At 40.4% G+C, this 26,942-nt stretch overlaps 1 protein-coding gene across 4 annotated transcripts; it reads left to right on the forward strand.

Annotated features, from left to right (window-relative positions):
- The first annotated feature begins 1,374 nt into the window (after nt 1-1,374).
- ttyh2l (tweety homolog 2, like) lies at nt 1,375-26,474 on the forward strand. Of its 4 annotated transcripts, none has more exons than XM_029436751.1 (15): nt 1,375-1,884; nt 5,531-5,703; nt 9,266-9,377; nt 13,634-13,854; nt 16,493-16,588; nt 18,072-18,144; nt 20,438-20,507; nt 20,592-20,647; nt 22,135-22,227; nt 22,320-22,412; nt 23,449-23,591; nt 23,709-23,786; nt 23,975-24,053; nt 24,901-24,913; nt 25,350-26,474. In XM_029436751.1, the coding sequence occupies exons 1-15, from the start codon at nt 1,756-1,758 to the stop codon at nt 25,388-25,390; spliced, it is 1,470 nt and encodes a 489-aa protein (XP_029292611.1). In that variant the 5' UTR covers nt 1,375-1,755; the 3' UTR covers nt 25,391-26,474. The 4 variants fall into 4 exon arrangements, with proteins under 4 accessions (XP_029292611.1, XP_029292610.1, XP_029292609.1 ...); XM_029436749.1 differs by having other exon boundaries at nt 1,377-1,884; nt 23,709-23,894; XM_029436750.1 differs by lacking the exon at nt 24,901-24,913 and having other exon boundaries at nt 1,376-1,884.
- Nucleotides 26,475-26,942: the final 468 nt, after the last annotated feature.

Here is a 26,942-nt window from a genome sequence, read left to right on the forward strand (position 1 = left end):
TCAACAACATAACATACAACATAACAACACAGGAAATGCATGTATGCGTCAGAGCCAGACGTCCTCACACAGCGAAGCTGATACAGCCAAATGTTTTCCGGTGCAGTCGCCCACAGTCCTGGTCACCAAAGTACTACTCATTCTCAATCACTGGAAATGGGAACAAAAGATATTAGCAGAAAACATTAAACCAACCAAAACAAGACATTGCTGTGTCATTCAAATACGTATGTCAAGTGTTACTTTAAAATTTGAAACATGCATGGTATCATGCATTTGACTTGTTTTGGATAAACATTGTGTTTGCATCCATTTTTAGAAATGTTGCCTGTTCGCTGCTAATACCAGGGTTTCCACTACAGTTTTACAGTCTTAAAATGTCCTTTGCAACATGATACCAGCATAATAGCACTGCTGTCAATTTTCCCCATCAGCAGGCTCTTCCCAGGAGTCTTTACTTTGCTCAACAAAATAGTGATTGTAATCCCACTCATGCTACTAATTGCATTCATGGATACATTTTTCCACATTTAAAAACATTGGTATCCAGTAGCAGTTAAGGTCCATATGACCCAACTCCTATGCATTTGTGTTCATGTCTAACATCCTACCCAGTACCACTCTCTCATGCTTGCTCTACTGCACTGATAGCCTCTACAGCTAAAACCCATCTGTATGCCTTGCTGCATGAATTCACAAAGTGATATGATCATTTACTTCTGCGCTGTAGTCGTTCACCGAGTTACACTGGGTGTGTAGTGTGTTTAATCAAGTGCCACATGTGCCTGCATTTGTTGAAACTAAGTTAGTTTAAATGTGTTTCCGCACCAAAATAATTCCCTGCACATTTATTACAGTTAATGTGGTGATTCTGCTGCGGAAAACTCTACTTTCATTGCTGAAAAAAAAGCATCACACTGTAAATAAATAAAAGCATAAAAGCCAAAATACTGTACCACTAACTGCATCATCTCATTACCATACTCATTACTGTTCACCTCAGTGCGTCTCATTGTCCACAAGAGGTCAGACATTAACAGCAGAAGTCATAAATAGTGCACTAAATACCACTGCCTCTTTTCACCAAACACAGCAGCTACAATTCTGGGCCAAAGGGCAGAGATGTTTCATTCATTTGTTGTTTCATCAACATTGTGAGTTTCCTTGTTAAAAACAATAATATGTGTAGAAGTAGTCACAGGCCATTGACATCCTTGCGGAGATAGTGTGATCGCCAAGTCTTCGGTGTTGGTTTGATTCATTTTATTTTTATGTTTGCAGTTGTGGGATTCTGCTCATATATTGTTTTCAGTGCAAAGGGTACACATATTATTGTTTACTTTTCATACTTTAAAGTATACGGTGTGGCCTGGCCCATTTGACTGAAAAGTGGTTGTGTCACGCCTTCTCTGTTTAAACCATGAGGCAGGTTTACATCGTCACTCGACCCCGTGTCTCGGATACAAACGCTTGGCCTGCACTGAAGCTGTATATTTTTTAGTAGTTGCGCAACTCAACAGTTCAGAGAGCTATGGGAACCGGAGTATGAAGTAGTGATATTCTGCTCTGTTCTGAAGATGTAATGGCAAAAGAAAAACTTCCTCTTTTAATGCTCTGTGGCGATTGTAGGCTCAACTGAAGTCGCGTTTATTTTTTATTTTTTTCTCTCACAAAAACCTGGGAATATTTGAGTGACAAGGTCTCAGAAGGAAGCGCGCAGTCAGTGGCTAGGTGGGACTGACTTTTCAAGCAGGAATGGCCACTGCACGGCTTGATTACGTTGCCCCGTGGTGGACATACTGGCTGCACAATTTCCCTCACTTCAATTTCTTTTTCCAGTCGATTGACAACACTTTTAAACCGGAGGAGGCGAGCTATCAGCAGGTTGGTAACTGTGCTTGCGCGTAATAACGCACGTAGTTTTGAAAGAGTCTCACCAGAAATATGAAAGCTTTTGTGGACCACTGACAATGTTAAACAAAACATTTTAAAATGTACATTTAAACAAAAAATAGTTTCAGACTAACTGCTGGGTTGACTGATAAACGCTATTTTGTCTTCAGTCTCTGTGATGCATCAGTGTAGCTCCCTCAAATGCTGCAAGTTTTGGTCCTGATTTCAGGAAGTAAGAGCCCATACTGTACTGCAGTTCTCACATGATGACACATGACCTGTATTAACTGGACTATATATTAGTTCAGGAGTAAACAACTATGTACTGAATCCATATGTCTGTACTCATGTAAGTGTTTACAGTCTGCTTTGAGAGACACAACAAATCCTTTGTTTTTAACAAGCTTTCTCTTTATTACTCTTGAAAACTCAGCTTCATCATTAATACCCCAACTATATTTCGAGGCACCTTTTCATGCAGTCTTTAATATCTGTAGCTAAGTAAAAAGAATCCACACTGGATGACTGTCCATTCTACTACAAACAACACATTCCCTGTAAGAGATAGTTGTGTTTTGTTCTTTTCCCAATTATTTCCATTGGTTTATTTGAGGAGAAAGTGGATTGTAATGAAACACATTTTCCCAGTGTAAAAATACTGTTTTTTAAATTCAGTTTTTAAATTTCCCCAGAGTACATTTATGGCCTTTTGACGCCACGTACATTTTCTCAAACTGTCATATTTAGTGATGGGAACTGACTGTGTGCAGCAGGACTAGAGTCATTATAGATAAAGTGGGCTGTGTGAGGGAGGGGAAACAAATGGGATGCTCGTGCTCGTTATTGCTATAATTTTCCAACTACAGTCCATCACTTAACTTTTACAGTAACATCATGCCTTTATGTTATGGACTTCATTTTCATCTCTTTTTGTCAGTTTGACTCTTTCTACAGTATAGACTTGATTTATAATGTGTCTGCAACAAACTTGGATTTATTCTCACACTATTATATTGCAACACAAATAAGTCACATGATATCACAACAGCGTAGTTTGACAGGCGTAAATGTAATTAAAAATCATTAATGAAGTTCATGTAACTATCAACACGGCCTTATTTGATTTATTCTAACAAAACAAAAGCTTTGTGTTAATTTGTTGCATGGCAGATAGTGCGGTTTCCAAATCTAATTTAGAAAGATATACATACGGATTTCATTGTAAACTTATAGAAAGACTTACTACACCTGCACCCAATATTGTCTGGGCTTATATGTCAAAACAACAACCCTCCAAAAAAAATATCAATGCCAAGAATCTCCAAGCTCTGGCTTGTGTCCTTCATTGTACCTCTCTCTTCATGTTTCAAGGTCCATGTGGGTCATTGAATCCCAGCAGTGTCATACTGGCTCAGCTGAGCACCAGTCAGTGAGGAGTGAAGAGTGCTATGGTAGCGTCACACAGACTGTTGTTAGTCTCTGGCTCACACAGCCCCTCAAGCCTGAAAATACCTCATGTTCTTCATTTGGCATGCTCATCTGTTGTCTTTTGAGGAAAGTAAATACAGACACATTTCCTAAGGTTTGGTGTTCACTGTGTAATTAATCCGAAAGTCGTACATACTTAAACCTACTTTATATGAACATCCGTTTGGAAAATTAAATAACCTTCCTGTCAATGACTGCAGATACTGTAGTTGTTTTCTGTCTCTCCTTCCTCCTCCCCTCTCATGCATCCTTTGTCTTGTTATAGCATTGCAGCCGGTGGAAATCGAAGTGCCTGCATGTCTAATTACAAAACAATGGAGTGGAAAATTAGAGGAGAGAGTGGAACTAGCCGTATTGTGCGTATGAAGGGCCTGAACTGAGTTATAGTGACAGGAAATCTAACCAGGGTTGAAACCAGCATACAAACTAAACAATGCGGCTCATGGCTCATCAACGGTGTCCTCAAAAACTAATGATTAGCAAATCATTGGATTAAGGCTTTGGCCTGGGTGCCAGTTAAGGTAGGGCATCTCAGATGGCACCGTTTCTGTATCGACTTAAAATGCAGTTAATGTGACATCACCGGGTGTTATATCTGAGGAGTCACATTGAAACTGTTTATTTGGGCCTGATTGACATATTTTTCGAGGCCACCATTAATCTTGGTTTGTAAATCAATGAACATGCCAGCAATACATAAGTGTTTATTACTGTATGCTTGTTCATTCATCATGAGAACAGTTTTATTTCAGTCTACCTCAGCTTGATGATCTCATTTCTAATTGGAATTCACTAACCCATCTGATTAGTGAATAATGGAAAAAGAGGGCTCAGCACGACATAACTTCAGACACAATTTAATCAATGAAGGACTATGCAAAGAATATGCAAAATAATATCATTTAAATTCAGTCACAGTGTCAATGTCATACAAATGGAATAATTAGTCATAGACATTGTATTCAAGGAATATAGCTTTGCTTAGTCAGCCAGACGCAGGCTTTCTGAACTTGTGAGGCACAAAAACATCAGTGCAAATTATTTGCAATTATAATTAAAGTCATGCTTTTTTTCTCTTGTCTTTAAACTAACCAAGAGCCCTCTAAATTTCATGTTCCTAGGGATGATCATCGCTTGGAGAACCCCGTTTGAGATATTTTGGTTACAAAACCATGCAGAAAATACCAGCCAGTACCGATACGTATGTTTTTGCAGGCAGTGTAAACTCTTTCTAAATGGTGGAAGATTTGTTTTATGATGTATGACATCTACATTGTCGTGTCTACTGCCTTTTTTATAAAGCTTGTGCCGTGGGAAATAAGCTTCAGAAAACCATAATTAAATGGTCATATGACATGTCTGTAAGGAATCAAACAGGATTATAAACCCGTTGGTGTGAAGCAATAACTATTCCCCCAGCTATAACGTGATGCTAATAAACAATGCTGTTTTTGTCTACCTTGGAGCATACTTCCAATTCTGTATTTCTTTACTCTCTATGTAGTGTTAAAGCTAGCAGCTTTGCAGTGAATAAAACAAATCAAAGCACTATGGGGATTTATCATGAAATAGTCTGAGTATTGTGTGTTTCGTGTACAGTGTGTCCATACAGCATGTTCTGCTTTCTCTACATCAGTGTTTTCTCTCAATCCTTCAGGCTTTGAATATTTTGTTCACTCAGAAATCACAAGACTGAATGAAAGCCATTGTGTCACATGATCCTTCCCTCCCACAGCCTTGGATCATTTCTGTTTTCCTCTTAGCCACAGTCCAAGTTCTGCTGTGGCAGAAAAATCAACATTCTTGCTGGGCTGTCCTCGCCCCGAGACCTCAAACTTCTATGTTCCTATCCCCTTTGCTGTAGGCAGCAGTCAGCAGTGATGATGTTGATCAATGGTAGCTCCACGCTTACCTCAACAATATCTTTACCCATGAGTGTTGTTTGATACTGGTGGGTTGTTTTCACTCATGCTGTCAACCTTTTCGGTGCGGGGTCACCCAGCCTGACATCTCAAGACCACACATAACGGACGACTGCCTCTTTAAAGACATTTGTGGATATAATCTGTTGGGAAAAAAAAGTACTTAGTCTTGACCTTAAATGATGGCTTTTTTGTTTCTCTTTTCCCTCTCCACTCTCCTGCCCCAGTCTCTAGTATGTCTAGCATGTGTTGGTGCCGTGGGTCTGGGTCTGAGCTTGTTGGTTCTGGCAGTATGCCTGGTCTGCATGTGTTGCTGCCGCAGAGACATAGATGAAGAAACCAAAAGGCCTGATGCCTGCTGTCTCACCTGGACTGCTATCATCACAGGTCTCATGATATGGTGAGTCTGAATGGTTACATAATGTCATTGTGTTTCTTGTTGTGCCACTAAACTCACAGAGAAACATGTGTTGACCCTGTAACTGTACACATGAGCATGCACAATGTGAAAGCTGTGTTTTACTTTTTGGAGGATTTCTTTTTGATCAATTTGCTCATCTACTTTGGGAAAACAGTGCAACAATGTCATCCAAACATTAGGAAAGAGGGAGAAAAGTAACTCATGGTTGATTGGTATTTGACAAATATGCTCAAATTCAAATATGAGTCAAATGACATCTCTATCTGCTGTTTATAACATAAGGTTTCACAGTTTAATAGGCTCCAAAAAAGAGTGCTCGCTCCACTTCTTGCTTGTAACCGAAGGTTCAAATCTTTCTTTCTATAGAATACAAATAAGGTCACTTAAGCTGGCGCATTTCTGACATCATCAGTGGGCCCCCGATCAGCTGACGGCTAGGTGATCCGAATGCTAAATCCCTCATCTGACTGTTCACATGACCACACCCGCCAAAACCTTGACCGCTGATTGCTCAGATTGGTCCATTTAAATGCAAAACATAATGCTGCAGCCTTAGATGTAGTGCTCGTACAATATATTGTCTTCTGCTTTTTTTCCCCACTGTAACCGAAATATCACATTGCCACAGGTTACATTCTGTAAGTGCCTTGGTTTGCGCTGCCATTTTATGTAAGCATAAACGAGCAGGGAGCTTCCATAAATACATCCAGAGCCGTGACCCGAGACGCGATTTAAGCTTTTGTTTATGATTTAATATACCTGGTTAAAAATGATAACGTCAGAAATGTAAGAGAACAATGAGTCTCCGAATAGGCTTGATTGAATTTGCGCACAGATGCGCTCAAACTTGTGACATTCATAAGTGTTGGGCTTTAAGTTTGTTAGCGTTCTGTGTCCATACCGAGCCGCTGCTACAGCACACAAGCTCTGTTGTGTTGTTAAGTGACTGGGCATGATGCTGTTTAGCAAAGCTCTTTTATCCTGTCTCTGCTCAGATCTCATCTCTCTCTGTAGACGCTTGTTTTAAGGGACATTAATATATTCACCGCATACTTGTTCATACATACCTGCTCCCCTACAAAGACGTTTCCTTGCTGATAACAGCATTTTGTCCTTGCCTTGAAATTGTTCCTTTTTACATCAACCTATTGACTGGTGTTGTTATTAATGGAAGTTTTGAGCTGTAGCAGCCTAATTGAAAATGTGCTTGATACACATTGTGGATGACATATGCTACACTGGATCAAAGATGTTTGTACAGACACACAAAGAGATTCCTATAAAACAGAAAAGATATAATCTAATGTGGCACTCAACTGTTCAACGTATTGTTGTTGTTTTATTATGCTGGCTCATGGGATTTCTATTAGGTACAATTAGTAGAAACGTACTTTCGCGTCATTTAGGAAAGATCTAATTGTTTATCGTGGTCACCACTTTCATCCAGCTTTTTTCAGTGTGACACTCAAGAAGAATTACATCTCAGTCGCACTGCAGAACTCAATAGAAAAAGGATTTAAGAGCCGCTGCACCTCTCTGGATGATTACTTCTGACCCCAGGAGAATGAAAGGGGGGTAAATTAAGGTTAAAGATGGCAAACAAATTTAATATTCTAAAATCTTTCCTGCCTGAGTCTGTTTCCGTTAACCCTGATACAATTTAATATTGCAGCAAATACACTGGTCTCCACAGAATCAAGGCATTTATCTCTTATTACTTGTTCATCCAGTTTGGCCATTTGTTCTGCTTACAACAAGTTTTGAATACTAAAATGGAATTGTCCAGTCATCACACAGTCTGTGAAGGTATCCATCCTCAGAGGAACAAAGGTACTAAATATCCTGGAGTACACATATGCCCTAGTCCTATTGTTTATTGTGTTGCTTTCTTTTAACACAGCTAGCTGCTGCAGACATCCTTTTCTAAAGCCACAAGAATACTAATGCTTCCCTGGAGGCTGAACCAATGATGTCCTGCTTTCATTACTGCGTCATTAGTAGGTATTTCTCATCACCGACATGTCACTAGATTGTCTACGGGGTTGATGAAGAGCTCATTGTTCAGGTCGCCCCAGATCAACTAAAACAAAAAATGTCTTGGAAATCGTGAAGCCAGCTTTCTTTATCCAGCTGAATTAAGTCACTTTTAAAACCACATCCATACATCTTTGGTTCGAAGGATTACTGCAGTTGTATCTTGCATTGCTCTGTGACTTGATTGCGCAGAGAATGCCCCCAGCGACACTAACCATAGCCAGAGGGAACTAGTTAAATAGACGAGACACAGGCAGTGGTTTCCGGTACGCTTAGAAGGTTTCGTTGACAGCATGCTAATGGACACACAAAGAGACACACTCTTATTCACATAAGCACTCACAGTGATGCATCACACACATCCTGGCAGGATGTATTAAATGCTAAAATAAAACTCTGCATCTTCTCTTTGCACTTAACGTCATCGTCTTCGTCTCACTGCGGAGGACGACGGTGTTAACCCGGCCCTGGATCCATCTGGCTAATGTGTGTGATTTCTGTAAGGTTTTGCATCACATGGCGTTAAAAGTCCTCGACATGTGAGTCATTGTGAGAGTAAACGACGACTTAGTTTCCCTTTTTTATTGTGTTTGTGTGTAATTGTGGTATCCCAGAAACAGCTCTCCTGCTCTGACTGCTATCTGGAGCTTGATTGATGAGCTCCCTACTCTAGCTTTTGAAAATGCCCCTAAGTGCGGTTAAAAGGATTACTAACCTCCGACCTTTGTGTCGCGTGAACTTACTGCTATCAAGTATGATGAAATTGTATCATTGCTCATGTCACTGTGGACTGCTAGCAGTAGGTGTACACTGACTCTGGGGGTTAGGACACTGATCCTCCCTATTACAGAAGATCTAAAAAGTCTCAGGCAGCAGGAAGCAGGAAAATAGGGATCCTGTGTATTCCACTGGGAAACATTTTCAGATGACAAACAGAATTCTGATGTGGTTTTATCCATGAATGGGATAACATATTCAAAGATACTGCAGAAAACAGTGGGGTTTGATATTTTTAGCTCAGAATCTGTGTGTGTGTGAGAGAAAAGAGTAAAACAGATAGTAATAATGTGTGGAGGGAGGGGTTTCAAAAGGAAGAAATATGACAAATATATCAAAAATGTTATCTTTCACATATCAGCTCCAGTACATCCCAGCCCATATGGCAACCAGGAGGAAGAGATGAGTCGAAGAAGTAGCTGAAAATATGTTCTCTTTTACCACTAATTGTACGTCTAACCAAAGATGCCTTCATTGATCAATTATGTGTGTGAGTGTTGGACATTTTCCAGTTGCCATTAGCATGTTTTAATCTATGAATGTACAATAATAAAGGTAACAAGAAGATGATAGCCTCAATGTCTCCCTTTTGGAAACTTTATAAATAACTTTTATTTGTCTTACTTGTCCTCTAATGCAGTCCGTTATTAAGTACAGCGTATAAAACAAACACGCAATTAATTATGTTTATTTATTTATTCATTAAATCTGAATCTCTCCTTTTTCACAGTTCCGCTGTGGGAGTGGGTTTCTATGGAAACAGTGAGACCAACGATGGGGTGTACCAGCTGACCTACTCGCTCTACAATGCCAATCACACATTGGGTGGCATCAACAATCTGGTGAGAGAAGCATGCCAAGCTCTCTTCAAATCTACAATCATATCAGTATCATAAACACAAGATGTGCTCACTGAAAGGATTTTTATTTACATCAGTTACACTTCAAGAACTTTTCCAGTTGAATTAGTACAAGTGGACCGGGCAATAATTCCAGTACGTCGGTGTTGTGAAGGATTTGGATAACATTAATTCAGCCGGGCTTGTCCCGTGGCTGTTTTCAATTACCAACATTTTTGTGATTAGCCACGATGCCACAACGCATGACCTTTCCATGGCCTGGTCTACATGGAAACAATGAATTAGAGCTGGTAGACACCATAACACTCCATCTCTGCTAATGGAGTGTGCATCTGTCTCAAAGCTGGAACCTCACCGCGGGGGGTCTGTATCCGCTTTTTGTCACAGTGAAGGAATTGAGGTGACTGCTGCCTCAGGATTTGTAAATGGGGATTCTTGCTATACAACTCCTGACCTGCATTCAGGGAAGTTATTTGGGAGGCTTAGGAGGGGGGAGGGAAAGGGAAGAGGAAAGAGAGCAAGGGAGTCAGAACAAGGCCCTGCGAGAAGCAATAATCTCAATGAGGAAGAAGAGGATTAACTCCATCTGCAGTGCATTAATGGATGTTAAGCCTCGCCGTGTGTGTGTGTTGTGTGTGTTGTGTGTGTGTGTGTGTGTGTGTGTGTCACTTTCACACATCCACTTCAAAGCCTCATATGCACACATATTGTGTTACTGTATGGACACAAACAGCTTTGTGTACACTCTTTTATTGCTTATGCTGAGATTTACATTGAATCCATTTGTAGCTCACACATTGATTTGTGTGATACAACAATTTAGGTCACGATGGAGAACGGGATATTCCTGAAATATACACTTAGTTGCCAGTTTATTATCGCCTCACAATAAATCCCACAATCATGAAGGTTACAATGTTCAGTTTTTGTTGAAACTGTTGTTTAGAGAGGTGATTGAACTTTATGGTCATTTTGGAAGCTCTACTTACTCTCTCCCCTTGTTGATATAAATTCACTGAATAATATATTAGAAACGGTATACAGTATATTTCAATATAATTATAACTGCACCCTCCAAAATGACAATAAAGTTGAATCAACACCTCTCTGAAGCAGTTTCAGAACTATTGGAATGCATTCGTTTCAGCTGGGTGTAACAAATAACCTGGAGAAGGGGTGTAGTATTCAGTACAGCATTTTCATTGCACTGTAGGAAGTAAATGGGATTCAGCTCTGATGATTTCCCATCCTTGCTTCTGACTTTCTCTGCTGTATCTTGGTATTGATTTGCTCCTGTAGCATGATGTATACCATGGCTGCACGGGAAGAAATGTATGTCCCCCCCAGGGAAACGAAGGCTTTCTCACTTTACAAGATCATAGCTTGATGTAATGTACTCCACTTACAGAGTTGATGAGCTGGCCGGCTGTCCATCCCATAAAGCCAAAGCTGCTTTGCTCTGTGATTGAGACAGTCATTTCTCCACTGATCCTTATTGGTATACCAAATCCTTTCTTGGCCTTTTTTAAATGTGTGTTTCTCTTAAGTAAAAAAAAAAAAATCACTTCAGTAAGTTGCTATTCCTTCTTGCTTTAAATACATTTCCTTGTGTTGTGTTTTACACACCGGGTTGATATCATATGTGTCCGGTAAAGTACATACAATACACAAAAGGGATCAAATCTGTCTGATTCACCAGGCTCCTGTGAGGTTTACACTCGGAGCTGTTACTGATGGCTTGCTAAGGCTGTTCTCGTCATAAAATATGCACTCTCACACACGGCGAGGGATCATCATGTGTCATAGAGGGAAAGATTTGATCAGGAAGAACCATTCTGTCGCTCGCTATTGAAGAGGGCTTTTGATTGTTCGCATGCATCCTTTATTAGAGCTTTATTTCCAGTGTGCTGCTTGCAATATTAAGAGCTAGTCAGCGCTGGCCGGAAATAACGGATAACAATCACAAGACAGCTTTTACTTCTATATATATATGGAAGTAAAAGCTGTCTTGTGATTCTTGGAACGAAATGATTACTATTTTCCGCACTTTCTCGGTTCACCTGAATGTAACTCCTTAAAAAGTCATTTTTTTCTCAATGTATTACCATGCTTCAATTTAAACTGCTGTGATCACACATACAGTTGTATATTGTTTCATTGTCACAGTTAATACAGTACATATCGGATACATGAAGTCATTGAAGGCAGAAAAGTTCAGTTGCGTGTGAATTGGCACTCGGAGTGCTGCTGCTGTGAGTCTCAAATCAGTCGGTTTCATTTAACAGGCGTGCACAATATGGAGAAGCCTCCTTGTGACCCTCTTTCAGTAAAAGTGAGCTTTAATCCATTTTAAGAGAAGACGGGACGGTCCAGATTAGGGAAATGTGGATCACCCAGAGCAGCTAGCTGATGGATCCCATTTCTCACACCCAGGCATACTGGCTTGCAGATAAGATTCTGGCCGTTGTGGCAGGAGCTGTGAGAGATGATGAACATGGAGGTGGGGAGTGAGAGCAGTTTACTGGCAATCACATATCCCCCTGGGAGTTCTGGAGTGGAGGATAGGCCTCTATCTTTGCCTCATCTCCACACGGACACTCTTTCTTGCTTACTAACCATTAGACCATACCTCCAGACTCTCTAGAATTTAATCAAGAGTGTTTGAAATGTTAGTGTCAAGGAGACTGAGATACGTTTTATCTTCTTTTGTGGTGAGTTTTCATAGTGTGGGAATGAACATTCTTACTCAGAATACTTCAGTGTGTTAAAGAAGTCATAGCATATAATAGTTAAAGAAAGTGGGACTGCTGCAATCCGCTTCAGATTAGAATACAGAAAGCAACATCTGTTCAGAATTAGTGGAGCCTCCTACTCAGTGTAATGTTAAATATACGTGTGTGTGTGTGTGTGTGTGTGTGTGTGTGTGTGTGTGTCCTAGGATCCTTTGCTAAATTCTTGTCAGTTTCAGAATCAGAATCTTATTTATTGCCGTGTAAGTTTCCCTACAAGGAGTTGTAGCTGTGGTGCTAATTGTCAGATATATAAAAACTTAACAATATATACAAAATATAGACCGAAGGGACAAAATATAGACTGTAGAGGAAGAGGTCCCACTGAGATTAAGAGGTCCCTTACAATACATTTGCTGTTCCAACACTGATCTACACTTTTCTGGACATAAATTGTAGATTTTGCTTCTTATTAGTCAAGAGTATCCACCCTTAAAGGAACAGTTCAGCATTTTGGGAAATATGCTTATTGGCTTTCTGGTCGAGAGTGAGATGAGAAGATCAATACCGTTCTCATATCTGTCGGTTTAATGCAAGGCTACAGCAAGTTTGCTTAGCTTAGCACAAAGACCGGAAACAAACAGGTAGCCTGGTTCAGTCAAATGTAACAAACCCTTCCTCCGACTGTAGCACTTCTAAAACTCACAAGTGAACATGCTATATCTCTTTTGTTTATTAAAGAAATATGTAATAACAACAATTTGCCATTTGTGCAAACTATTAATTCCCAAAATGTTGAACTGTACTTTATGCAAACTACATACACAAATATTGAACCAAACTCTGTCAAACATCTTGACAGAAGTTTCCATTGTGTAGCATCAGTCCATGTATTGAAAGACCTATCAATCAATGTTGGAGTGACAGCAGGTTTCAAGCACATATTTTGATGGCGCGATGACTCTTTTGTTCACGTTTGCAGAGTTGATTGCACCTTTTAATGCCCTTTCTTAAAATATGTGTATAAGTGGGTGATTTCGGGGGGGGGGGCTTTGATTCTCAAAGAAACGTGCCGATGGTAGAGAAACAATTTCCCGCTGTCAGCATCGGCTAAAATTGACCTGTTTCTAGCATCATTGATGCTGTGAAAGTGCAGGCGTTTACTGCATCACATTGTTTTGGTTCAAACAGAAAAGTAAAACGTATTTACTTTACTCCACCATGCCTCCTCCCACACTATTCTCACTATCAAAGACCCCTGTGATAACAGGTCTCTCTGGTATTGCTATCAGTATTCCACTCCAACATTGTTTACCTGAATAAAACACACGGTTGAGGAGAAAAGTTAATCTTTTCTTGCGGGAGTGCTTGTTTGTTTCTTTTGCCTTTCTCTATATTTTCAATTTTTTAAATATAAATATCCGTTTATGTTCCCGTTTATGTCCCCCCCCCCCCCCCCCCCCCCCCCCGTTCTGTTACTTCTATTTCCTAACGTCTTCCATTCAATAGGTTGCAGGATCTCTTGGCAATGTTCAAACTGGACTCAAGCAGCACCTGGAAAGACTGGATGAAATCTTTGCCACAAGGATGGACTACCTCCAAGCTCTGCGCTTCATGCAGCTGATGGTCAACAACGTCATCCGCGAGATGACGACTCTGCCGGATATCAACAAAGCCAACGTAGACTTGGCAACCTTTGCTGACCAGACAGCCCTTGTTGAGTATTACAGGTAGGCGGAGCCTTTGTTACCCCCCTAGGGGTGATTAATGGCATTGTTTTTTTTTTTATCGGTGATTGGTTGAAGTAAACATTCCTCTCGGAACGGGACTGTAAGTGATCCAGACCAGACGCAGAGCAGATGGGATTTTATTGATCTTCCCTCCGGAACACAGAACGGAAAAGCTATTTTCTCCTGATTGCTAAATAAATGAAAGCTGAAATTGAGCTTATTGCCCACTGTGCAGTTTGAGCTTTATGTTCTAACAGAATGTTATGCATGGCAGAGTGGCTATTAGACCGTAAATGATCTTCTTATCCGCAGACCACCAATGATTGCAATTATTATTTTGATTTTGGTTTGTCTTTTCTTTGAAAACTATGTTTTGGAACTGGAACTGAGAAGAAGTATTGAGAGGCCAAAACTGAAATTCAATAAACACAGAGAGAGGAAAAAAATAAATAAACCCAATCAACAACAAAGTAGTCAAAATGAATAAAATATCCAGCATTAATTCAAGAGGGGGATGCTAGATTTATGAGGCTCCAGGCTGCTGCTCCAAACTGTGAGTGTAATTTTATAGCTTATGTGGCCTGTTTTATTCTTCAGCACATAAAACTTCATAGTGCTGTTATGCCGTGAAGTGTCACATTTGCAACCTGTTCATTACAGTACTGCTGGAGTATTTTGGACTTAATTGGAAGGTAGAAGCTCACAGGAGATAGATTTAGGGTAGTACCTTCTGCAAAATGATTTGTTTGATATACATTATGGATACACAGTTAATCAGGGCAGAGCTTATCTGCATGTATGTGTGAGCAAGTTGTGTAGCGATTTAAAAACAACGTTATCTCGTTGCAGATTAAATAGAAGTAAAGCTGTCATGCTGAAACGCATTAAACACCAAAATGCTATTAATTCTTCAGCCTAATTTCAGTTTAATTCCATTGATAAAAATATATGTTGAATCATATGTGTCACCCCTCGCTAAGACCATCCATCAGTTCTGCAGTACACACTGTTGTTGAATTTAAGCCTTCGAAGTGGCTAAAATATGCTCGGACCCTTATGCAACTGTGTTCAGCAAGATGATTAACAACACAGTTTATTGCTTTTTTTTATATTAGTTATGAAGCTCATCTCTCTGTGTCTATGGACAGTTGTGTCACCTAGCCCCCTGGTTACAGACAAGATAAGTCTTGATAACCTTCACTGCAGCTCCATTTGTTTTTACTCTATGCCTCAACCGGCATTTCAAACAGTGTTTTCGCTGAATACCAATGCATATGTTTGACTTTTCATACCCTAAATTATTTCCCTTGCTGTTAAAAATGGAGACGTCTTGTTTTCGACTACATGGGGAATGTGAGGGAGGTTGACATGTTGTATTTTTAGAAAAAACAAATGGTGTTTTTGCCATGTAAACATGTGTAGCAGTATGTGTTTGCCTCAACAATGATCGCGGTCATTAAAATGTTGACTGGATTTAGGAATTTTTGATACATATTTTACATAAGTTTCCATATTTTCTTCTTTACTCCTTTTTATTGAAGCAGCTATAGTGAGAGCAAGTGTCTCTCACTCCTGAAATAACCACAGTGGTATTCACTGACATATTCCTATATCATTAATTCCATGCATGCATATTCCCACATGATGTGTTGTTCTATCCTATCATGACACCACATCCTCCTTTTTGGACTACAGTTGCCACTTTGTGCATTCTGACAGCAATCTTCTGGGTGTTGATTGAATTTCATGCAGCCGTTGAGCTATGAACAGCCTGTGGCAGGGCTTTATTGATGAACAGCAAATGTTATGGCCAACCCAGTGTTATTGGAACAAGGGGAAAAAATGACACCATTCTGTTTTCCAATATTATATCTCCCCTTCTGAGTGTTATTTCTGAATTCATCCCTGTGCTCAGAAAATACGAGCTGCAGTTCTGTTAATGCAGATAAAGTAAAGTGCAGTCTCTTTCAGCGTTTATCTCCATCCATATGCCCTCCTCTGTGAGCAGAGGAATAACCAGTCTGTAGTTTGTTTTCAAAGTCTGCAAGGGTACGTCTAGACTTCTTCACATGGCATGAGTCAATCATATTCTTTAGTGACCTTGGTGTACTCTGCACTAAGTTCACGTTGGTATACTGCAGAATTCACCTGTTTTTGTGAGACTTCCTGAACATCACTGTCTTTATTTTGCTTTGTCATTGCTAAAAGATTCACAATGCTCTCAGGGCCTGTGGAGTTAAGAATGGGTCATGAGCATGCCCACGTGTTTGGTTAGTCACAACACACACACACACACACACACACACACACATACTAACACACACACACACATGCACACACATACTCAAGTCCAGGCTGACTGTAGGCAATTCCTGTGAAGGACATTTTCAGAGCTTGAAAAATTAATGCCTATGGATTTGTGGTGTTGAATTATTAAGCCAACAGGCTTGAAAATACCTGAAACAGATGGGCTCTAACTAGGAGACTAGAATGCTGATATACAGCGCAAGCAGATCTCACACATTCGGTCCTGAACATATGTTAGGCCAGCACTTCCTGAGGCTTTTACATAAAGTATGTAAGCCAAAAGTGATCAATCAGGGTGGTTGTACTGACGCTTCGTGTTCCTGCTTCGTAGATGGCTGACCTATCTGCTGCTGCTGATCCTGGATCTGGTCATCTGCTTGGCCATGTGCTTGGGGATTGCCAAGCAGTCTCGATGGCTGATCGTAACGTATGTACTCCAAGTGTGTATGTGGAGGTATTAGCTTTTCATCTTGTTTCTGAGGCCCATCTCATTGACCTCTGCCTGGATCACAGACCACAGACAGACAGGGCACCAGTCAGCCTCTCTGGCTCCATATAGGTCAGTCCATTAACAGCACCAACGATAGCATTACATCTTCAAACAGCACTGATAATGGCACCGCTCTTATTCCTCTCCTCACTGACTTTCCTTTTGTTTCCACATACAACCGAAGAAGACAACTTTATAGCATTATAATGCTATAAGTGTCATTTTCATATTTTGTATCAAAATGGATCAAAAACCCTTTCGTAGCTTATTCTCCGAACAAAAGGAAATGAGTTTGCTCTGAAAGAAATTGAAAGTTTGGGAGGAGGAACATTTGATTTAGGAAACTGTAACCATTCATTTAAAAACAACACCGACGTCAAGTAAATCCACAGTCCAGACTTCCATTCCCATTTGCCCATTTTAGTGCAGCCTACGTGTCAGTGTTAGCAGATGATACCCAGGATCCCCTCTCCACATTCCTCTCTGATGTGTCTCACTAATGCCTATTGATCGCACGAGCAGGATGAGTCCGCTCCCTTAACTAATTATTAAGTGCTCTCAGGCTACTTTATTGGTGCTTTCAAGAAGGTCCGAGTAGTGAGCTGAGAACAGAAGCCCTCTGCAACCTTTTACACCCATCAGGGGGGCTATTCCTCCTTCTTCTTTTTACTGGTTTATCACCCTCGAATTCTAAGCACTTTCTCTAGCTTCTGCCATTGGTCATGAAGAAATTGTGGTTAATAGTGGGGAGTAAAAAAAGACAAGAAACAAAGTTTTCTTTCTTAAACCACCTCCACAACGTTATGTTGAACTATTCACTCTCTCCAGACTAAAGGGGGCAGATAAAACCAGAGGTCTACAAACCAAAGCTTGTGGCAGCTTTTGATTGACAGCGACATTGCACAGTGATTTGACAGAAAGTGCAGCCAATTAAGATGTTGCTAGAGGAATCCAGCAGAGCAGAAATGACAAAAGACAGGGATGGGAAATTCCCCAGACTTCAAATAGTGTTATCTTTTAGTTGTGGCCTGGTGAGACCTCTATTGAACATTTATTTTGCTCCAATCAAACTTATATATGAATAGAATGGATTTTTTTTTTTTTTTTACAAGTCTAGAGCTGACAAGTGAATTCAGCTAGGAGTCATGAGTTAATTTATCTTTATATCAGCCTGTAACAAATTGAATTCCAGCCGTATCATCTAGTCTACGATGCACCAGCACAAAGTGTGAGTTGGGCCTCTGTCTTCAGACGGAAGGAAAAACAATTCGCAAAGCAGACGCTGAAAAGAATAAATCAAATTACCTGGGTGAAAACGAACTGAATATCATTGGTACAAAGACGCACTGATTCATCTGCTTCTTCTCATGTGTCTTTGTCTTTGTCTTTGTCTCTCTCCCATTTGCTGTTCTCCTCCCAGGATCATGGCTTTTGTAGTGCTGTCTATGATCCTCAGCTGGGCCTCACTGGGAGCGGGCACTGCAACAGCTGTGGTGAGAAAAACACTGTCTTGTCAAGATCTTTTCTTAAAATCTTGCCACACTTGCTTCTCATTCATTGCAGTTTAGAAAATAACTGAGTGGTTTTCTAAACTGCAGAGTTAATCCCATCCCCATTTTTCTATTTGGCTTTCCAGCTCATGCAATTACTTCGCAAAGGGGTTTTACTGTCAATAAGCGTGTGTTCTTGGACATCTTCCCTGGTTTAAGAGTGTCTCTATATGTTGTTTTTTCTCTGGTCAGTCATGCAGTAAAGCTGATTACAAGTCCCTAGCGCTTTAGGTTTATCAACCCTTAGCCCTACCGTTGTAAACAAAGCTGTTCCTAGCATTAATTACTAGCTCTGCTTTCTTTAAAATATCTTCTTTTGTTGTGTTCAGCTTTATTTGTCTTCCCATCCTCCTTATTTCTGACGGATTATTCTCTCTTCCTGTCTGTACACCATGTGTTCAGCACATCTGAGCTTAGTGTGTTAAATAGAGCTCGTATTAGGGGTACAGAGAGGAACCCCTCGCTTCCAGCATTCCTCCATCTCCCCTATTTTATCTTCTCCATCTCCTTGCTTCCTGTAGATTATCCCATCTGTGGATTATCCCACAGGATTTCACAGCTGGACAGCTGTTTTAAGTGAGACAGGGGGTAAGAGAGAATGAAGCAGAAGGGGGGGGGGGGGGGGGGAGTTATTGATAAATCAGATTTTAAATTAACTACATAGGCGTGAAAAGTAGACTTATCTTGTGGTTATTTGTGAAGGCAGAGCTTCTCTGCCGCTGTAAAACCGGATTATCACTATCTCGGACCGTGTCTATGGCTCAGTTTAGCCCAACGGGACCTTGCATTGAAAACCAAAATAGTTGAGTATAACTTTTCTCCATCATACATCCCTCTGTCACTGTCACAGGTGAGCTAAAGTAAATGTGCTCAATAAATGTGCCAGCCTAGTTATTAATAGGTAGGCCAGTCCTTCACACAGAAGTGGATTATCAAAGAACACCGTCGCCAGTAAACAACATTTCAATGTGTGCAAACTTGTTGCACCTGTACATCATTACTCAAAAACTGCATGGTGGTGTCCTAGAAAATGCTCATAAATTTATACATGTCTGATGAGACGAAGCATAAACAAAATTTCCGCCGCTAGTATAATGAGATAGAGATGAAGGGTAGCGTCCTAACAGTGCCTGACGCACACGTTGCTGTACAGCTTTTTGCTGAGGACAAATGTCATGTGATCGTTTAGAGATGTGTTCATAATCTGAAATAAAGGTGGAAGAAATGTAAATCTACTGTAAACATGAAGGTTAGGTGGGCCTATTTTGTGTTTGTCTTGCTTTGCAATTGTATACGTTATATGTTATTGCATCCTGTATTTCACTATCACATCATCTGTTTTTTATATAAATAATTGATTTGTAAAGCCTTTGATCCGTGCTTTACAATGACACGCTGTACAAAGATACTTTTGGATTGAGGCTGACATGAAACGCAGTGGACAAAAGACTATTGGAAATAAATATGTGAGGCTTTGATGTTTGATTCTGCATCACAACAGATTTCTTGATCCCTTTGAACTTGATCAATTTGAACAGCAGCCTGTTATCTTCCACAACTGTCAATTATGCATGCATATGAGAAATTATAAAGTATTTTTGTTATTCGTCCTTTTTTTATTGCCTTCTTTTTATGTTCTAGGGAGACTAAGTGCACAGAGGTTGCGTGGCTTTGACCCCTTATTGTTTATGCATGCACATTAGCAGGTCTCCATGGATTAATTCAATAGCATGTCACAATTTACTAGATTTCATGCATGGTCATCAAAGCAATAAAGTGTGTGTGTGTGTGTGTGTGTGTGTGTGTGTGTGTGTGTGTGTGTGTGTCTGTGTGTCTGTGTGTCTGTGTGTCTGTGTCAGTTTCAGAATCTTATTTATTGCCATGTAAGTTTCCCTACAAGGAGTTTGCTGTGGTACATTGGTGCTAATTGTCAGATATATATATAAAAACTTAGCAATATATACAAAATATAGACCGAAGGGACGAAATATAGACTGTAGAGGAAGAGGTCCCACTGAGATTAAGAGGTCCCTTACAATACATTTGCTGTACGTAACACGTAAAAACTTTCATTTCACAGACTCACTTTCTCGGCAGTTAAATGGTGATAAAAAAAATTCCGTTTTACTCTGTTGCAGTACAAGAAACTAGATCTAGTGCATGACTTGAATAAATGCAGCACTCCTTTTGGTCTTGCGTACTTGCTAGATTACAGCATGTTGTTGTTTTCCTACAGGCCACCAGTGACTTTTGTGTGTCTCCAGACAAGTTTATTGTTAACCAAACCAAGGATGTTCTCACTGCAGGTAATTTATCTCTACAAACACACACGTTGCAGCTCTGTCACTGAATGACACGATACTAATCTTTCTCTATGTCTTACCCTGCAGATGTTGCACACTATTATTTATTCTGCAGCCCAAATCTACCAAACCCCTTCCAACAGGTATTGACAAACTGTCCAAACTCTCAGCTGTCTGCTTACACATTGTATTTGTTTACTGAGAGTCACACACTGGAAGATGTATTGCTATTTTAGATGCCAAACTGCTAGATCATTATCAGGCTCTAAACGGATCAGTTCTGAAAAATGAGCCCCCAACACTAATTTAATTACTTAAAGTGATAAACTTTCATCAAAGGATATTCCTTTTTCATATGTGGGTCTACAAAAATTAGCCGTATCTTTTACCCTGTGCATAATCTCTGCCTTGGGGTACTCTCACTAGCAACATTTCTTAGTTATTTATTCAATTAACTGTATATCATACATAAAGGCAGCTACTGTGAACATCCTGAGGAAGAGGAATTAAGAATCCTGATTTATTTCTATGTTTAAAGACATCTGCATCACTTCTTGCAGATATGACTTTTACAAATACAGATTTAGACGTCCAAAAAGGCTCATTTTTGGTGCTTGAATTGCAGGCGCCTTAAACTTTGCCTCAAAAAATACATACAGCTGTCACACAAAAATCTGTGCAGCGTGAGCATCACATCCAAGGCTGCTTTTCAGAAACCATTTATTCATAAAACCAGCAGACTTAAACATATAACCTTGTACTATAAGCACAAAACGGCAGTTGATTTGATATTTTGCAAACGAGGTATCGAAGCTGTAATAAAATTTCCCAAGGGGCATTAGGCTAATATTTAAGGTCATCATACTGTACATGACCAGGGGCATAACATGGTAATATTTTTAAATGTATGATAAAATCAGCCTCCATGATCACCTAATCTATCACTGCACCTAATGTGAGTGTGAATTTGATGCCCGATATGGAGGCTTTTCACCTCCCCACAATTTAAAGCTAGTATACACCACTACTTCTTACGTATATTTATACAGCATGAGCAGTAATGTATCTGTATGGCATGTACAGAGGGAATCCGTGGAGCAATAATTATTAAAACCCACATGCTTAGTTATCATCGCAGTATCCATTTAGGGATTAATGATGCCTGTTAAGTAGGTAAGGATAATCTTTTTGTCCGATGGCCTAGTTGATATAAATATTGCTCTTTTGTTTGTGCTTAAGATTGCTTTTGGGGGGGGGGGGAATGGGAGGAGGGACAGTGGTTGGTGGGCGATATGGTTGGTGGCAAAGGATAATCTGAGCCTATCTGTCTGGAAAGAAATGTGTCCTCTGTTAAGCGCATTATAAAGCCTTCTTTGACACCAAATTACTTGTTGACATGCTGCTCCCAAACAATGCTCTCCATAATATAATTCTCTCTTTGTTTGTTATGTGTGTGTGTGTGTGTGTGTGTGTGTGTGTGTGTGTGTGTGTGTGTGTGTGTGTGTGTGTGTGTGTGTGTGTGTGTGTGTGTGTGTGTGTGTGTGTGTGTGTGTGTGTGTGTGTGTGTGTGTGTGTGTGTGTGTGTGTGTGTGTGTGTGTGTGATGTTGCTGGGCGATTATGTTTTCACAGTCTTTGACAGTGTGCCAGCGTTCTTTGACCACCATGCAAATACAGATCCAGGGCTTGCTGCAGTTCTCGGTGCCCGTCTTCCCCACTGCTGAGGTAAGTGGTTGGGTGACGGACGGACTATTACACCAGAATGTGGAAGAATGTGTATCATTTTCTCCCCTCCTTTTTATACCTTTTTTATACAGAGAGACCTTTTGGGGATCCAGCGACTGCTGAACTCCACCGAGTTCAGTCTACACCAGCTAACAGCCTTGCTCGACTGCCGTGGGCTACATAAGGTACGGTCAGATTCAGACCAGGGCACTTTTTAATAGGGCTGTTTGTAGCATAGCTCAAAGCTACTTAGAGCACCAACTAGACTGGTTTTTCAACCGTATCTCTATATACTTCTTATAGACAGACATGGGTATATGCAATTGTCAGTATACTGTGTATCTGGCTCTATTCACCACCTCCAGTTTTTCTCACTTTAAAGTCTAACTTTGTGTTTGCTGGTTTTTATCTGTGAAGGGAATAAGACATCTCACTGCTGAAATGAGTCTTTTCGCTGCTGTGATTGTAACATCAGATGTAGGCTTTTAGATATGACAATTGTATACTGCATGTCCTGTTGATGTGTCAGTCTTTAACACAAGCATAAAGGTAAGTTAAGTTGGAGGGTGGGGTGGGAATAGGTCTGCCATGTTGTCACATCAGGCTTGGATTGGGTACTGCATTCATAATGTAAGCAGGGTTTGGTGAGCGGGGAGTTCAGCATGCCAGTAATGCATGCTATTTACATTAAAACGTGAGGATGCTCTAACAGACACACACAACCATGCAAACTCCAAGAAGGCATTTGTAACGTGCATGTCAAGTAACATGAGAAAAAGAATGCATTGTGTTTGAGTGTATGAAGTCCTTGTGGAAGGACTTCATGCATTTCTGTCACTATCTCTGCTGCTCCAGTAAGACAGCATTCACATTTAGTAAAGAGATCTTATGTTGTTTGTAGACAAACATGCTTTAGTAGTCTATCAGTCAAACATTTCATGTTTGTCTGTACATCCCATAAAGTCATTTTTCAACTTCAGTTTATGGATTTAGACAGCAAACTCCTTGTAGGGCAAATTACATGGCAATATATAAGATTCTGATTCTGTTTCTGAAACTGACAATAATTTAGCAAAGGATCCTAGGACACACACACACACACACACACACACACACACACACACATTCTACACTCACATTCTCTTTGAAAAAAAGGATTGCGGAAGGTAATTTTACTGGACACTGACAATAACTGACAGTACTCTGTGTCCATTCTTCTAGGACTATCTGGATGCCCTAATGGGTGTGTGCTATGATGGGGTGGAAGGGCTCCTCTACCTCTCTTTGTTTTCTCTGCTGGCTGGCTGCGCACTCTCTGCCATGCTGTGTGCAATTTTCAGAGTGTGGACACTAATGGGCAGCAGGTCAGAACCAAGCGACCCCCTTATTCCATTACGTACTGCCCACAATGCACAAAGTGTTAACACATGCACTCTCTCTGTTCCTGTCTTTGTGTGTGTGTGTGTATCACTTTCATCCAGGGACAAAGAGTATGACGACATAGATGAGGAGGACCCATTCAACCCCCAATCGCGCCGGATATCCTACAACCCTAGAAGGTCCAACATCCACAGTTTCTGTAGCTATACCAGCAGCATTGGTAGCCAGGGCAGCCTTCAGCCACCTCCGCAATCTGCCTCTAATGTCATGCCACCTCCTGAATACATGTAAGATCAATGGATGCTGACAGCATATTCGTATTTGTGTGTTTCATCTCTTACTGCCTTTCTTTCCATCTCCGTCACAGGAATCAGTCCATGCTGTTTGGAGGGAGTCCTCGATATGAGAACGCACCGCTAATAGGGAGAGGATCCCCACCTCCCTCGGTGCGTTGGCCCTATGAGGCTCTAGTGTCCCTCGTGTGATGACACTACCTGATTTCAACACTGCTGCAACACTAACTGAAAGCATGCATAGCAGCAGCATGAACATAACAATACATACACACTGTATAGAACCTCACACTGTCCTCACTAAGTGAGGAGAGTTTGCAAGTGATGAAAGACTGCTCTCTGCTGGCCATTGACTGCACTGCATACATGTAGCCCAGTGCCATCTCTGTATGCAAACACACGCTCTCACTACTAAGCTTTTCACCACTGTCCTGGCTTGTATTTCTAAATCTTACAATGTAATGGTTAAGACAAGTGCTACATTTACATATGTGTGAAATAACCATGGGGTTTTGTTGCATAAAGACAGTGCAGGAATATAGATTTTAATGGTAGGACGTCTGTAAGCGTGTGGTGTGTCTGCAGAGCTGAAGCTAGACAATGGATGACGCTGTTAAATCCACACTTTGAGTTTCTATTAGATGATGTTTCTTTTCTGTTTGTATGGCTGACTCACTGCTTCAAATGCATTCACAGCGTACCAAAGACTCAAACACCTTTTGAGGGAGAGAGAGAGAGAGAGAGAGAGAGAGAGAGAGAGAGAGAATGTGGACCATTGTTTAACATTTTAGTTTGCCTCTGAGTCACAGAGACAGGCACTGGCATGTTTTTTTCATTTGTCCGTGTAACAAAGTCTGTTTTGTTATTTTCGTGAATCAGCTCTGCAATGCTTTTTTGCTTATGCTTTTATGTAAGCGGTTTCTTAAATAAGTATCTAACTGCTAAATATTGACCAGTGTTTTGTAACTAACCCTGTTGTTATTTTCATTTTTTTACTCAGACTTTTAAACACCGTAAGTTTCCTGTTCTTCCTGATTTGTGTGATTTCATTTTCATTTTCATTCCACTCCTTGAATCACACTGTGGGATAACCTCTTTAATGATGCTTGCTATGCAATTTTAACTATAACCTAAAAACCCCGTCATACAGTACCTCAGCTGTGTGACCTTTGACCTTCCGGCACTGTTTTATCCACAGAGTGTTTTATGTGAGTTATTAACTTATTCTGTGACCCCTGACTCGTGCCCTCTGTCTGCTCTTCCCTGGCTCTTGAAGTCCCCTCGCTACATTAAAGTACCTCCTGATTCCACAATCTCCTGATCAAAGCAGCACATATTTAAAATAAAAGCTCCCCAAACTTAAATCAGATCATATCATTTCAATGTTTTAAAATGCTGTGTTTAAATGCAGATGTGCTAAATTGTGTTTTTCAAACATTTCCCTTGCAGTACTCGCCCAGTATGAGGACCACCTATCTATCTATGACTGACGCCCAGGTTAGACACTTTGGGACTGAGTTCCAGGTGTAGCCTGCTATCCTACAGAATCCTTTTCAGAGAAGCACCGTCTGAGATTATGGGTTCTTACCAAGGAGGCTGTCTTCATGGCGTAATCCTGTTTACTGACGCTGCAGACCGCCGTCCCAATATGAGACATGAAAGCAGGCTATATGAGGCAATTACCTCAGTAACACACTAATGCAGTGCACTAAAAAGCCCTGCAGGCAGTTTTGAACACAGACAACCTGTCCAGGTTCATCTCAAGACTGTTGTTGATGTTGTCCTGATGTATGGAAACACTGTTGCTCCAATATAAGCATTTCTATGAGCCAAATCAATTCTTTGAACTGATTGGATGAAAAACTGCTTTTCGCTTTTTCTTGTATTCTGGTGGTCTGCATGGATATCATCACTACGGTCAGCATTTTGATGGCTGAATATGACCCATAGACCTTCCATTATGGCTTTTTGATTTTTTTCAAAATCCCTACTCTTTGGCATTCACGTAATACCTTCATATTTTAGGCCTTTGTGTCATTTTTAATGGTGATAAATGAAGTGAAAAACCATATGTTTAACCTTTCTAAATAATAGCACACAATGAAAGCCATACCAAATAGTGTGGTTTTGTTGCAAAGGGCCAAAGATGCTACTAAATTGATATGTGTGATCAATTTAATTTGTTTTCTCTCAAGGTAACTGCCCCTTGGTTTAAGCATCTCATTGTTCTGATTTACCTGCTGACCAGGGAGGAGTCAAATAGCCAATAGATGGGGGTTTTATTATTGTTTTGCTACATTTGCAGACCATATAGCAGTTGCATGTGGGTTAATTCCCCTGGACTACATAAGCACAACATAATGGGGTTATAATAAATCACTGTGCTGTGACACAGCTGGTAAAAGATGGACTGAATATGCAGGAAATTAAGCTCAACATCTACTCAGCTCCATCTATCCTCAGTATCTTGTGAATGAGAAATTGTTCTCTTTAGTGTTTGAGAAATCTGCTGTTTTCTGTGTTGGATAATGTATCAAACCAAACCAATGTTTGACCATAAATGCTGTATTCAGACTTGTGTGTTCTTGTGTCATTCTTTGTCATTATCTATCCGTAATCACATCTATCACAATGTCTGCACAACTAAATGAGCTCCGTATAACAGACCTCATGTGCACTATTTTCAAATAGGTTTTAATTTAACTGATCAAAACAAAACCATGGTAGACTGGAAACTATACAAATATTACGTTATACCAATATGAAAAGATCAAACCATCGCACCCTTCTGTTTTCCTGTTCAGCACAGGTGCGTCATTTTCAGAATATTTTGCATAAAGTGTCGTGATCGCTGTCCAAGGTGCTAAGACTGGAACCCCCGTGGAGCCTGGAGCTGTCCAAGGTACCCGGCAGTGGTGCGTGATGCTATATGTGCTGCCGATTTCAAATGACATATCAAATGATATTTTCACATCAGTTGTGATATGGCTGCTCTATCGGGCTGCTGCCACCATGAGAAATGGTGGTGAGAATCCCAGGCTG

The sequence above is a fragment of the Cottoperca gobio genome, chromosome 8 (assembly GCF_900634415.1).
Source record: "Cottoperca gobio chromosome 8, fCotGob3.1, whole genome shotgun sequence".
In the NCBI taxonomy this organism is placed as follows: domain Eukaryota; kingdom Metazoa; phylum Chordata; class Actinopteri; order Perciformes; family Bovichtidae; genus Cottoperca; species Cottoperca gobio.